This window comes from Parasteatoda tepidariorum, chromosome 1 (assembly GCF_982258835.1).
Source record: "Parasteatoda tepidariorum strain Cologne lab strain chromosome 1, Ptep-v5.0, whole genome shotgun sequence".
Lineage (NCBI taxonomy): Eukaryota > Metazoa > Arthropoda > Arachnida > Araneae > Theridiidae > Parasteatoda > Parasteatoda tepidariorum.
In genome coordinates, this window is record NC_141755.1 from 62,610,152 (window position 1) to 62,623,094 (window position 12,943).

A 12,943-nucleotide genomic window follows, 5' to 3' on the forward strand; every position below is an offset into this window, starting at 1 on the left:
GAACATTGGTCTCAGGATGGATCTGCTGCTCAACGATGGTTACAAAATGAAACATACAAGCGTTGCAAATCCTGGCATGAGAGTTTTACTCTTAAAAATAATGTCGTGTACATTTGTTGCATTGTATAACGATTTTAAGCGAAGCATTTCGCCGTGTAAGTTCAAAGTAAATACACAATTGGGTATAAGGTGATCCAATTACCAATCTACTAAGAAACGAAAAGAAAAACATTGCAGAATATTTAAAAAAAAAGTTATTGGCAGTAAATTAATTTTAAAAACTACTTAGAATTATTGTAAACTGTATATAATGAAAATATTTTAGAGACATACAGCTGTTTCTATACGCAAGTACCATCTTTGCTAAGGTATATAGTTAAAAGAACTTAACTCTGTGGTTCAGAGAAAAATAGAGAAAGACTACGTTCTGGTTCACTGTATATAAAAGTATGCCTTTTAAATCTTTACTTTTCCTTGCTACATTGTTTTCTGCACTACTTCTTTCAGAACAAAAGGTAAGTTTTCACTGTATAATTGTGCGTGCAAATGCTTTAATATATTGATTATGCAATCAGATACAAGAATAAAATGTAACTCAAAATTAATCTTGAGTTGTTTTAACAAAGCTTTCAATTAATTAATTTTCCTTACACAATTGCAATCACTCTGTATGCAACAGAGCTATTGCCTGTGTATTTTTCAATAAAAGTAAAAGTTGCAAACAAATCTTAGTTTCCTAATTATTTTGAATGGATGTGAAATCAAATCGAAAACTTTATATTGGAAATAAATGTAAAGCGTAGTAGTAGAAGATCTAAGTTATATTTTGTGAATTTAATAAATCAGTTTTAGATTATATAGAAGCAACATGATTTTAAAACATCTTTTATCAATGAAAACCGGCTAATTTTATAGTAAGTTAACATTATCATGACACATTCCAAAAACTGGAGTATTTGCGAAATGTAATTTAATATATTCACCCATTAAATATTTAATTATAAAAGTAGCATAAATTATTTCATTCGTGAAAATTTTTAATTCTATGAAAATTATAACTTACCACCGAATGCACTGGTTCAATGTTTAATTCGTTCTCTGGGCATATATTTCTTTGATGTCTCTTTGCTTTCCGATCAAAATTGATGTACGCCTTGTGCAAATAGTGCTCATCATATTGGTCTGTAGATTCTTGATTAAGGAGTCTTTGTCCATTAGAGAAGCTTGTAATCTTCTTAAATTGTTAAAAAAAATTAAGTTTCAATATTTTGATACATTATAGATAATTAAAGGTTATAAATTACGACAGAAATATAGCTTTTGTGTTAAGTTTTGCTTCAATTTCGTCAAAAATGGACAAATTCTTATAACATATTACTGACAGATTCTTACAATATGCATAAAAAACATTTTTGCCGTTAAATTAACAATCCCAAGAAACTGAAGTAGATTTTACCTGATTAAAGACTTCATTCGCTTCAAAATATTTTTGAAGCAAATGAAGGTTTTGATCAGGTAAGTTTTTACCAGGTTATTTCTGTAATTTTAAAAAGGTACAAAATGTTTATATGCTGATTTTTTACTTTTAATATTTATTTATATATTAATATCTAATTCAAATATATATTTACATATATGTATACCTCTGGAGAAAAAATTTGAGGACGAGCTTTCTTTTTGGAGGATATTGGTGCGTGTTTTTGGTCTGGATATTTTGCACAAGATTCCTCATTCACCACTTTAATATGAATTGTTTCGGGTCCACACGCTTTTAATGGGCTTCTTTCCACATTCCTTCTGTATAAATCTGAATTTCTCAGCAATCTAGAATCATAGTAGTTATTATCCAAAATTTCTGCTGTTTCAAAACCTGCAAAAATAAAAAAAATGAGTCACTAACAGTTCATTTTAAAAGTACACTGAACAAAAATTTGAACTTTTCCTCTGGACTTAATAACCACTAGAAATCAATTAAGAAGAGAGTCCACTAGGTTTTGCAGGCGCATCGCAACCTGTTTAAACTATTCTCAAAGAAATTGTTCTCATAAATCTACTGAATAGCGAGGGGCGCTGATTCCAGAATTCGGTGTTTACCCGTTGTTCCAACATATAGAACACATTTTCTGTAGGGTTAAAAATCAGGTGATTTTGCAAACTAATGCACTTAAACGCAACGAGAAATGGAAAGTTTTCTCTTTGAAATTTATATATCGCTAAACCCTATCAACTTAAGTGAACAGTATTTTATTTTAAAACCATCGTTGAACAACCTTCCCAATTTTGGACTTCTGACTGGTAATGCTCAACTATGTAGCCTTGTAATTTTGAACAAAATCCAGAAGACAAGGAAACTCCTGGATCAAGTATTGAGAGAAATTTGCCTTCGTGGAGAACTTTTTCTCTGAAATAACCAGTATTTTCGTTACATGGAGAGGAAAACCGCAAAAACCTCCCACAGTTTATCTGACAAGGGAACTCTAACTCATAATCCGTCTACCACTCAGGATATTATAACGTCAGTTGTCATATTTTAACAGGTATTTTAACGTATTGCCGGGATTCGAATCCGGTGCATCTCATTGGAAGGTGAACGCTCTCTCTCCTGAGCCACCACGTCTAAGTAAACAGTATTGTTCAAAGGTATAATATTAGGACTGTTCTTTGATGTAGTGGCTGAGATAAGACATAACACTGAAACGGTAAGAGAAGCTTGCTTTGCTGGCCGAGAATACGACTGCAAAGGGTTAATATTTTTATTCGTAAATTTGTTTAACATTAAGAACGAAAATATTACATAAATAAATTTCAAAGAGATAAATTCGCAGCCCTTACTTTCTTTCTCAGCAGGAATAACATTTGAATACCTCTTCTTTGCCGATCTCATAAAATCTGCACATGTTTGCAACGGATGATTGTCAGAAAAAATTGTTTCTTTATTTGTGAGGTTAACACTTTTCTCATAATATGAGCAGTCAGTTGTATGTATTGAAATAGTTCCGTCTGAAGAGCTGTTTCGAGTTTTATCCTCTTGTTGTTGTGGCGTCATATTTATACCACCAGAATACTGATGGTCATGCTAGATACGGAAAAGAATAAATAATTGAGTTTTTCTGGACGAAAAAGTTTGTATATTACACACACACACCTATTGGGAACCAGGTCATTGTAATAAATAAACAAAATTTAGAGTTTATTAAAATCTTTGAACTAGTTTTTAAATTATTTAGTTAATGATTTAAATGGTATGAAATGAAAGTTTGCTGATAAAGTCTTACTTTTGACTTAATAGTAAAACTAATTTAAATTACCTAAGTGTCATTATTTGTGACTGTAGAAGTAATCAATTGTAATTATACGTTTTGTTAAATTATCCAAATAAATTGCAAACGTATAGAACAATGTTTATAATTTAAAAACTTATGGTGAGATGACAGAAAAACAGTTTCACCCATATATCCATCGGTAGTTCCTCAAACAAGAAATTTCTTTTACGGACTTCATATTGTCTGAAAAGATTCTCTTGCCCCAAAAACTTAGCTGTAATGTAACTGCAAAACAAAAATAAAAATTTTTAATAAATGAATAAATGGAAAATTTATAATTTGTAATAGTCAACTACAAATTTGTTTAAATTTAAGTGAAATATGTTAGAGTTTTCAAGTAAAAACAAACTCTCTGCTTTGGCATTTATATGTTTTGAAATTAAACTCCAAGCCAAATTGAACGAGATATACTAAGACCAAAATGTGGATTAAGTTTTGTATAAATTCACAATTTTAATAACACATAAACTTAAGTAAATTACAAATTTATGCAGCTATATTATAACTCTGTGTTCGTAAAGATTTAAAAACATAATTTTTAGAAGATAACAAGTATATATTTTTAATTTTAATAAAATGCACCGAAATAGGTTTAATATTATGCTGAACTGGTTAAAAAATATAATAATACAGAGGTTATAGCACTTTAAAATAAATGTATTTGCATTGATGCAACATTCACCCAAACATTTTAAATATTTTTACGTAAATACCACGGTTTTAGTTCGACACATAATTCAGTAATTAACCACTCAGATGATTTACTTTCCTTCTTGTAGATTAAATTAAAAAAAGAATGATTTAAATAATTTTTCGAAATAATATTTGTAGCGATTTTTTCTGAAAAATCGTTATTTTGTTTAAATTTAAAAATAAGTTTCAGTTTCTGTAAGTATTGAAACCTGGCAATGCAAATGTAGTACTTCAGAATTTAGTAAATGATACAAAAACAGCATGTATTTCAAGTCATATATAAACATGCAGCATATATTAACTATAATCTGAAGTGGCCCTTGATTCGATATGACACTTTGTTTTCCTCCTCTTTTACTTATTCGGGGATTTTTTTTCCTCTCCAGGTGAAGCACAAATGAGTCCCTGTAAATAAGTGTTTCTATATTAACTTTATATTTAATTTTCATTGGCTTTCCTTACGTACAATCATGGCAAAAAAAGAATGAGAAGGCTTTATTTAGTTGGGACACATTTTAGACCGGTTTTGACCGGTTTGGTCTGAGAATTTTGGTAAGATTAAAAAATAAAGACGAAACGAAATGCAATACCTTTTTGGATGTCATGAATTGCATAGGAAATTTATTTAAATAGTAATCTGTCAGGAAAATAATTAAGGGAACATTGTAGATATGTGCATTGCCGATATGTATAGATATATAAATATATAGATATATGTAGATATATAAATTCTTATGAAAAGTGTGACAGTATTCTTAGAAATAGCAGCAGAAATTTTCTTTTGAAATGAGAAAGATAACTTGCCCGGTGATCATTCACGCATAATTTTGTAAGCAGAAAATGAATTTTTTTTTCTTCTTCCATTTATGTAACGACACTAAAAATGAAAGAATACGTCTTCATTTTGCCCTTTTTCGTGTCATACTGCTCACTTAAACAGCAGAAAAATATATTTCTCAATAGCAGAAACCAAGTAATTTTAAGGTCCTTATAAACATATAGTTCCCCTATCTATATTGATATATCGATGGAAATGTCTTGTAATAGCAAATTTCTCGTATTATGCAGCTCTCGTTATATCGAGCTTCTGCTGCATTTACTAAAATTGTTAATAAAATGTTTATTATATTTTTAAAAGATAAAAACTAAAATTTCATAATACTTTCAATATTCTTGAGAATTTTAAAATTCTTTTTAAGAATTATAAAAAGAAATTACTCACCATGTGGCTCTATATAAGAGCAACACAATTTCGGGTATTTCTAAAATCTGTGCCAAAATTGGTGGATGATAACATGCTATAATTTCATTCATACTCATGCAGCTGAAACGCACGCGTCGCATCACTTCTACAACATATTTGGATCTCTGTGTATAATCATTATTCAACCAATGCAAAGCAGACAAAAATATGATCATTTCGCTGAAAATAATTGCGTTAGTTACACAAGGAAACAATATTTTTTGTTGCATGAGATGTTTTTAACAGATCTTAGATATTTTTGTATCGTTGATTTCAAATCTACAATGTGTTTCTCTCTCCAAGCTCTATAGTTTCTTTTTCAAAAATGACATTTTAGTTTATTTTTTTCTCGAAATGTACAAGTTTAAAAACGTTATATATAAATGTCATAATATGAAAATGTCATCCTACGCCACTAAGGGCATTTATCTGCTATAAATTTTTTTTGTGCTTCTCAACATTTCAAAATAGGTTAGCGCCACTAGCGGCGTATGATGACGTTTCTGGTCATGAGTTTTTATGCAATTTTAATCTCGCCCTATCTAATGATCTGCCCTAACTCTCCTTGAACTTTGTCTCAATATTCATACGACTCCCTGCTATGCATTACGCTTTTAAACTTGCGTATTTCCACAAAATATAGAATAAAAACATCATGTTTAAAAAATTCTGTAGCTTCAGGAGCAAAACAAATTTTAGATTTGAAATTCTCTGACCCGAATTAGGCAATATCAAGTATTTGCATAAATGAACAAAATATTTATCCCCTTAGCGTTATTTAAGCGGTAAACTTAAATATCCCAATTTTAAAGCTTTTTTTAAAGCTTATTTTAGCTTAATAAATTTTACTCAAATGTGATTGATGGAAAGAATACGTCTGAAAAACACATACAATGAATTATTTATGTGTATTTAAGACTGTTTTTAAATCTTCAGTATTTGTTTTTTTCTTTCATGTTTTTTTGTGCCTTCTTTAATTACAATATGCAGATCAAAAATGATAATTTTTGATAAAAAACACCATGATTTTTGTGAAGGAAATAAGATGTTTCAGTGCATTTTGCTGTTTATTATTTCCAGTGGCAATTCCGGAAACCTTTAAAATAAATACCTAGAAATAATGGAAAGTAACAGTTTGATGTGAAAACGGCACGTTTTTAAAAAAGGGTAACTAATCGGTGAATTGTACTAAATCGTAAGCATCAATAAATCATAAATAAATCATAAGTATTTGTATTTTAATTAACTTGTTTCTACCGTATAAAGTTTGTAAACAAATTTAAAACTACCTAGTGATAGGAATAGATCTTTAAAAAATGAAATGAAATCATAAAATAGGATAAAAATATAAAAAGCACGATTCACAACGAAAAATAATTATAAATAATTAAGTGTAAAAGGACCGCTCTGGATAAATGTAAAATACTACTATAGACAACTACAAATGTTGAAATTTATGAAATTGAAAAGCATTGCACGAACAATATTTAGAGAAAAAATTTTCAAGTACATTTTTATTTTATTTATCTCAACGCCATACTGTTAAAAATTTAGGAGCATGTTAAACTCTAATATCGTTCAAAAATGCAGCAACCTTAATATGTTAGGGTTAACTTATGTTATCCTACTTGTTAAATTTATTAACTCTTTGGTGCGAATAATTCGAACCATAATTATTCGACCATTTAATTTGATGAAACTCTTTGACTTTCCCCGTCGATACCTATTTCCCTCCCCCCCATCTTAAAGAAAAAATTGTCTGAGAAGAAAATTTCTGGATATGCAAAAGATAGTTTACGTATTTTTTTGCTTAGAATATGAAATTCTTTCGATAGAAGTTACCCATGCCTTAAAAATATGATATTGGTTTTTCTATTTTTGATAAAAAGTTTGAACATTTATAAAATAATAGTTGTTAATGGAGGAAAGAAAAAGAAAACGGGATTGTTAAACGACAATCCAAATTCATGGAAAAATTTGAGGAAAAAAACGAGCAAAAACTAATTTTTATATATTATTTCTTAACATTTTAAGTCACCTCTGTCATTTCATAAGTGAACTTTTCCGCTAAGATTGTTCTAATATGAGTGACTTCGTGACCAGTTTCAAGGAGTTATTTTTCTTTTGAAACAATATTTTTCTTTTCTCGTGTAATCTGCCGTCTTCCTTACTAAGGGGATTGAAGTCAAAGTTGAATTGGATCTAAAATGATGTTTTAAACATGTTTATGAAATTTGTTTTAAGAGAAAAATACTGTTTAAAACCCAATGATAACGGTCGTAAGAAAAATGAAGTAAACAAAAACACGTACCTTCGAGTCCCAATAGTTTGGCTGGATATTAGTTCCAGAATACTATTTACGTCAAAATTTAAAAACTCCGGTGAAGTTATTGTTTCTTCAAATCTGTGTGCTAGGTGTTTCCGAGCTTTTAGATACGCTGTGTCATTTTGTAACTTTTTTGCCGCAATGAATGAGTAAAAACAACTTTTGATGTCTCCTTTAGGTTCCAACAGCTGAAAAAGAGTTTAAACTGCAGCAATGCTTTTGAACAAATTGTGGTATTGCTGTTTTTACTATACATTTAGATTATTTGAGAATATAAAAGCATATATATATATTTTTGGTATCAAAATTTCTATGACAGCTTAACTCTACTTTTGTCGGTGATAGTAATCGCAGTTAGTATGATCAGTTAAAAAAATTCTTATAAAATCTTTTTTTAAAAAGATTTTACAATTTGATTGCCGCAGGGGGAATTGATATATTCTTGACTATTACAAATTATTATTTAAAAATTAAGATACTCTAAGGATTTTATATAGTGGGAAAATATTCAATGGATAGATGGGCCACCCAGATCTCCGAACTTTAATCAGATTAAGAATGGGGCTACTTTAACAGACAAGTTTCTGCTTCGAGTTCTCCTTTATAGCCACTATATGAGCTGAAGCCACGGGTATTTTGTCAGGTAATAACTCCTTTTATGTGTCCGAACTTAATTGGCTGTTTGGAAAGTTCATGCTCCCAATCAATTGCAATTAGAGATGAAAAGATTTCTTATAAGAATCTGTATTTCCATAACGGTAAATTTCCACATAAAATTGTGATGTCTTGCTTCCTCTTTGAAGGATCATTCTTGTCAAGGGTGATTTTTTTATTGTAAATCATATATGTATTTATATTTATCACGATTTCTATGTCATATTCAGTGAAGAATTGTTTAGAGCACATTTCCTTTAAATTTCTTGTTCAAATTAGGTACAATAAAATGGTTTGAAGGCCAATATCAATGAGGAAAAAAAATTAATTCTTTATGCCCATTTTAAAATAATTGGTTGGAAAAAGACAAAATTATCTTCCAATAATAGTTTTTTTACAATTTAATTTGAGAACAATGGATAATTTATCGGAACAGTACTGGGATTCTTGATATAGGGATTATTCAGAGGCTTTTTTTTTGTTAATTACATGTAAAAAGAAGCTATGCGTAATTCACAAACCTGAATACATTCTTGCGTAACTTCCACCATTTCCAGCATAGCGGCGGCTTTGTATACTTCAAAAAAATTTTCACAAGTTAAATTAAGTTTTCCAGTATACATGTATTGAAGCAGTATTTCTATCTCTTCTCTTCCCACCTTAGGTATCACTAACTAAGAAAGAAAATTAATTAATAAATTCAAAATAAAAGGAGTAAATAAAATTTAAGTCGTTAAACCAAGTTGTTAAGTTGTCAAAAATAAAACAATAAAGAATTTTCAAGATCACTTTTTCAAACATTCATATCATATGCATAAAGAAAGTATCTCATATTAAATTTTAAGTCACTAAAAATCAAAACGGTGTGCTCAAAAATAAAAGGTAACGGCAAAAGCAATATTCATGTGAAAAACTAAGACAAATCGTGTTAAAAATGAAGTATTTTAGTTTTCACACGTGAATATTTTGAAGCAGTAAATTCCACTTATTGGCTACTTAAAGGCGTAACTAATGTGTATGGGGGGAAACAAGAAAAGAGGTTCAGAAGTTTTGAAGACATCAGTCGAAACTAACACGCATAATAAAACTAAAATTTATACAGTCCAAAGTGACCCAAATCAATTTATGAAAAATCAAATCATTAATAAATTAAGAACCAATTTTTTTAAAAAAATTGGGGAGAAAAGAAAAGATTGGATTTTTGAATGTTAGATTTTGTCGGAATTTTTAAATTGTAATCTTTATAGAAACCGATTAGACGCGTGATTTTTTTTTCTTTGCTAAAAAAATGCTGATAATAAATTAAATTGAAGAAAATAACACTTTTACTCTTTCTTGCGAAAACGATTCTGTAAAATTTTGTATTTTTATAAATACAGCACTAAGCTTCTCCAAAATGCCGTATCTTCGTAACCGTTTACCGTTCTTAGCTGTTAAATTTAAATTTAACATTAAAAAGTTGCATTTTAGATGACTGTTCATTATGAACAATGAAATTATCATTTCGAGCGAAAACAATTTTGTTATATACACATTTGGAGCTGTATTCAAAATGAAAAGCTCACCGATTAAATGTTTCATTAAAAATAAATTGCAAGTTGCATAGAATTTGTTTTTAAAAATTCTTTTAAACAACTTTCAAAAAGACATTTCAATCTGAATGCTAAATAAATTATCCCAAGAGACTGAAGCGATAAGATATTGCCCGATTAAAAACTTCATTCACTTCAAAAATATATAAATGGAAAAAAAAGTCCACGTGTTTCATGCCCTCAAAAGCAGGAACCAATTTTCAAGACTTGCCAAACGAGAAAAAGAAGAAGCAAAAGGGATTTGAAAGATAAAGCAAAAAAGTTGCCACTGAAAAAAGGGAAAATAAAGGTGAGAAACATAACTAGAAAAGCCACGGAAACCGAGAAAGAAAAAAAAGATGAAAAACAGAAAGAAAAAAAAAAGCCAGAGTGCAGAGAGGGGAAAATTAGGGCAAGATGCCTTTTCAGGCGCTATGGAGAGGTGGTGATAAACTTCTGTCATTATCAAGGAAATCAGCGTTCATATGAATAAATCTGTTTGGTATTCAAGTTTATATTTCAAATACCTTTTGTTTCTTCTCATTCACCTCTGTCAAATCTTGAAAATGGGTGCCTGTTTTTGAGCTCTGGAAACTTGTCAACTGTTATTTCCTATTGATATATTTTAAAGCGAGTGAAGGCAATATGAATCAGGTAATATGAATGTTAGTTCGCAACCTAGTCTAAAAGAGCATTTGGCTTATTAAAATATTCATTTTAAGGTGACAAGGGAGTTTCAAAAAAACAAAAATTTGCCGAAAAATCGAATTTTTGCTTTCTGTATTTTTGAAATCTGGGCGTTTAAATGAGCGTTTTTTTTAAAAAATTTCTTGAATTAGAGCAAAATTGACGAAGTTACGGCCATTTCTGTTTTGACCACGCCCCTTTGACGCCCTGCTATGAAAAGGTAGCACAAGTCATTTTTCTCAAAATGTCTTTTCTGGCAAATTTACAAATTTCAAACTGTTCCAGCGAAATGATTTTTCAGTTTATTGACTTGAGAATTTGATGTTATATATTTATGAATATTATTAACGTTTAGTTAGAAAAGTTTTTTGAATTAAGTAAATAGTATTATTTTTATACATGAAATTTTATAGCGGTATGATGATTTTTTTACAAAAATGCTGGTTTTTTACTGCATTTTTTACTGTTTCTTGTTTCAATAATAAAAAATAAAAATACTCCCAACAATTTTTTTATATTACCTAATATGTAATATTTTAAAATAATTTTTTTATATTACCCAATATGTAATATTTTAAAAGAATTTTGTCATTTTAACAAAATTTCAAACACGAGGAACAATATTGAAAAAACATAAAAAATTCAAAATTTAAATTTTTTAAATTTCTTAAATTTAAAAATAATGTTTTGAAATTTTGTATATAAATTGTTTTTAACAATATAAATATATATTGAGAATTTCAAACAAATCCCTTGATAATTTCTAAAAAAATTTTGAAAGTCCTATGTCACCTTATTATTAATTTCAAATAAACAGGGAGATATTTTAATAAAACGATAAATAAATTTAAGATCTTAGTGGAAGTACGTTCGGGAAATCGATAATATTTTGATTTTTTAAAATAAATTATGATCAGCTATAAATTTAGATCATTCTGATTCAATTTTTTATTTAACAAAATTCATTGAAAAAATATGTTTTTTTTTTTATAAACTTCTTCCAGCTGTTGCTATAATTTCTAAACCTTATGCTCTAAATTAATACTCATCACCATCTTCCACTAAGCCCTTCGACCAAAACACTGTGGCTTACTCGATATGGTTCTCTTCCTTCAGAGTCAAGAAGTCTCTTCAAGTAATGACTGAAACATGAAAGAACTAACTTGTGAGCTTTGTAAACGTGATCACCCACTTCCAATACGACATCTGTTAAAAAATTCCTTTCAAAAATGGTTTCATTGAATTTCTTCAAGAGTAATGCATGTCTTGATTTCGTCATACTGTGGGAAATGTTGCTCTCTGTGGAAATACTGAGTGGTGGAACAAAATTCATAATGGTAAATTCTAAGTTTTACTCTTGTTGAAGACCTGCAGAATTAAAGAATTAAGTACAGTTACGAACTCGTAATGTGGTTTGTACGCATTTAATACTCAAATGAGTGAAAATTAATAAAAATTCCTCAGATCACTGATATTGATAGGGAGACATGTGTCATTCTTGTAGAAATTTTATGTCAAAGAATTATATTGAAGTTTTTAAACAGTCGAATGTTTTTCTAAAAGGACCCTTTAATTTAAATCATTCTATTGAATCATTCCTAATTTATTTCTGCTCCTTATTTCAACAAAAAAAAAGTTCTAAGAGGATTGGGAAAAAGATCTTTGTCAAGAAAATCAACTCCTTGCCTGATTGCAAGAAGTTGTAATTTCTTATGAGATCAAGAAATTAATGATATTGGAAATTATGATATACTAGTTCATATAACGTTTATGGGAGGCAGTGTTTTTAAATTATCCTAAAAGATTTTCTCGCTTCACAGTTATACGTTAAGTATTTATTCAAATTCATTTTATTAAGCAGTTTTAAGTGCTAATTTAAGTAGTGGTGAATAGTTAGTTATACATCAACAAATATTTATTTAGAATAATTTTTCTGTTTTAATCGAAATAAAAACTTATCTACGAAGTGATTATTTAGATTTATTTTTGATCCTTTCTTAAATGGCTAAAGAAATTTTAAACTTAAGTGGTGCTATGGTGCCGCATACTGTCATACCAATTATTGGTGAGGGATCGTGCCTTTTTCGAGCAATAGCATATGTGCTATATGATACTTAAGTTATTGCTCGAGAGTTGCGCAGAGATCAAAGTTCTTCCGAGCGAGTAAAGCCGCGGGCAATAACTAGCATCTTATAAATTCTTAACATTTCTAAAAATATTTTTTTATATATTTTTTAATGTTTCTATAAGAACCTTTAAATATTCATGTATCAATGATATTTTATTAATACCCCTTATTTCGAAGAAAAATGTAACGAGAATTCGGGTAGTGATCTTTCACAAGAAAATCAATTCCCCGCCAACGACTCCAACACATTCGAATCTAACATCAGCTCAAGAAATTAAGCAAATGGCATTGATCAGACTGTACAATTCGCCATAAAAT

At 29.1% G+C, this 12,943-nt stretch overlaps 1 protein-coding gene across 3 annotated transcripts in view; it reads right to left on the reverse strand.

The window, feature by feature from the left end:
• The window catches only part of LOC107452939 (uncharacterized), a 38,426-nt gene that overhangs the window by 2,368 nt on the left and 23,115 nt on the right, over nt 1–12,943 (reverse strand). Inside the window, exons 2-9 of one of the 3 annotated variants that reach the window (XM_071179730.2) lie at nt 11,591–11,865; nt 8,761–8,913; nt 7,571–7,773; nt 5,239–5,439; nt 3,449–3,548; nt 2,833–3,076; nt 1,644–1,870; nt 1,064–1,231 (exon numbers count right to left, since the gene is read on the reverse strand). In XM_071179730.2, coding sequence (XP_071035831.2) covers nt 1,064–1,231; nt 1,644–1,870; nt 2,833–3,076; nt 3,449–3,548; nt 5,239–5,439; nt 7,571–7,773; nt 8,761–8,913; nt 11,591–11,830 — 1,536 coding nt within the window. In that variant the 5' untranslated portion in view covers nt 11,831–11,865. Of the gene's footprint in view, nt 1–1,063; nt 1,235–1,643; nt 1,871–2,832; nt 3,077–3,448; nt 3,549–5,238; nt 5,440–7,570; nt 7,774–8,760; nt 8,914–11,590; nt 11,866–12,943 lie in introns of all 3 variants that reach the window. The other 2 variants (XM_043049496.3, XM_043049498.3) reach the window with 2 other exon arrangements.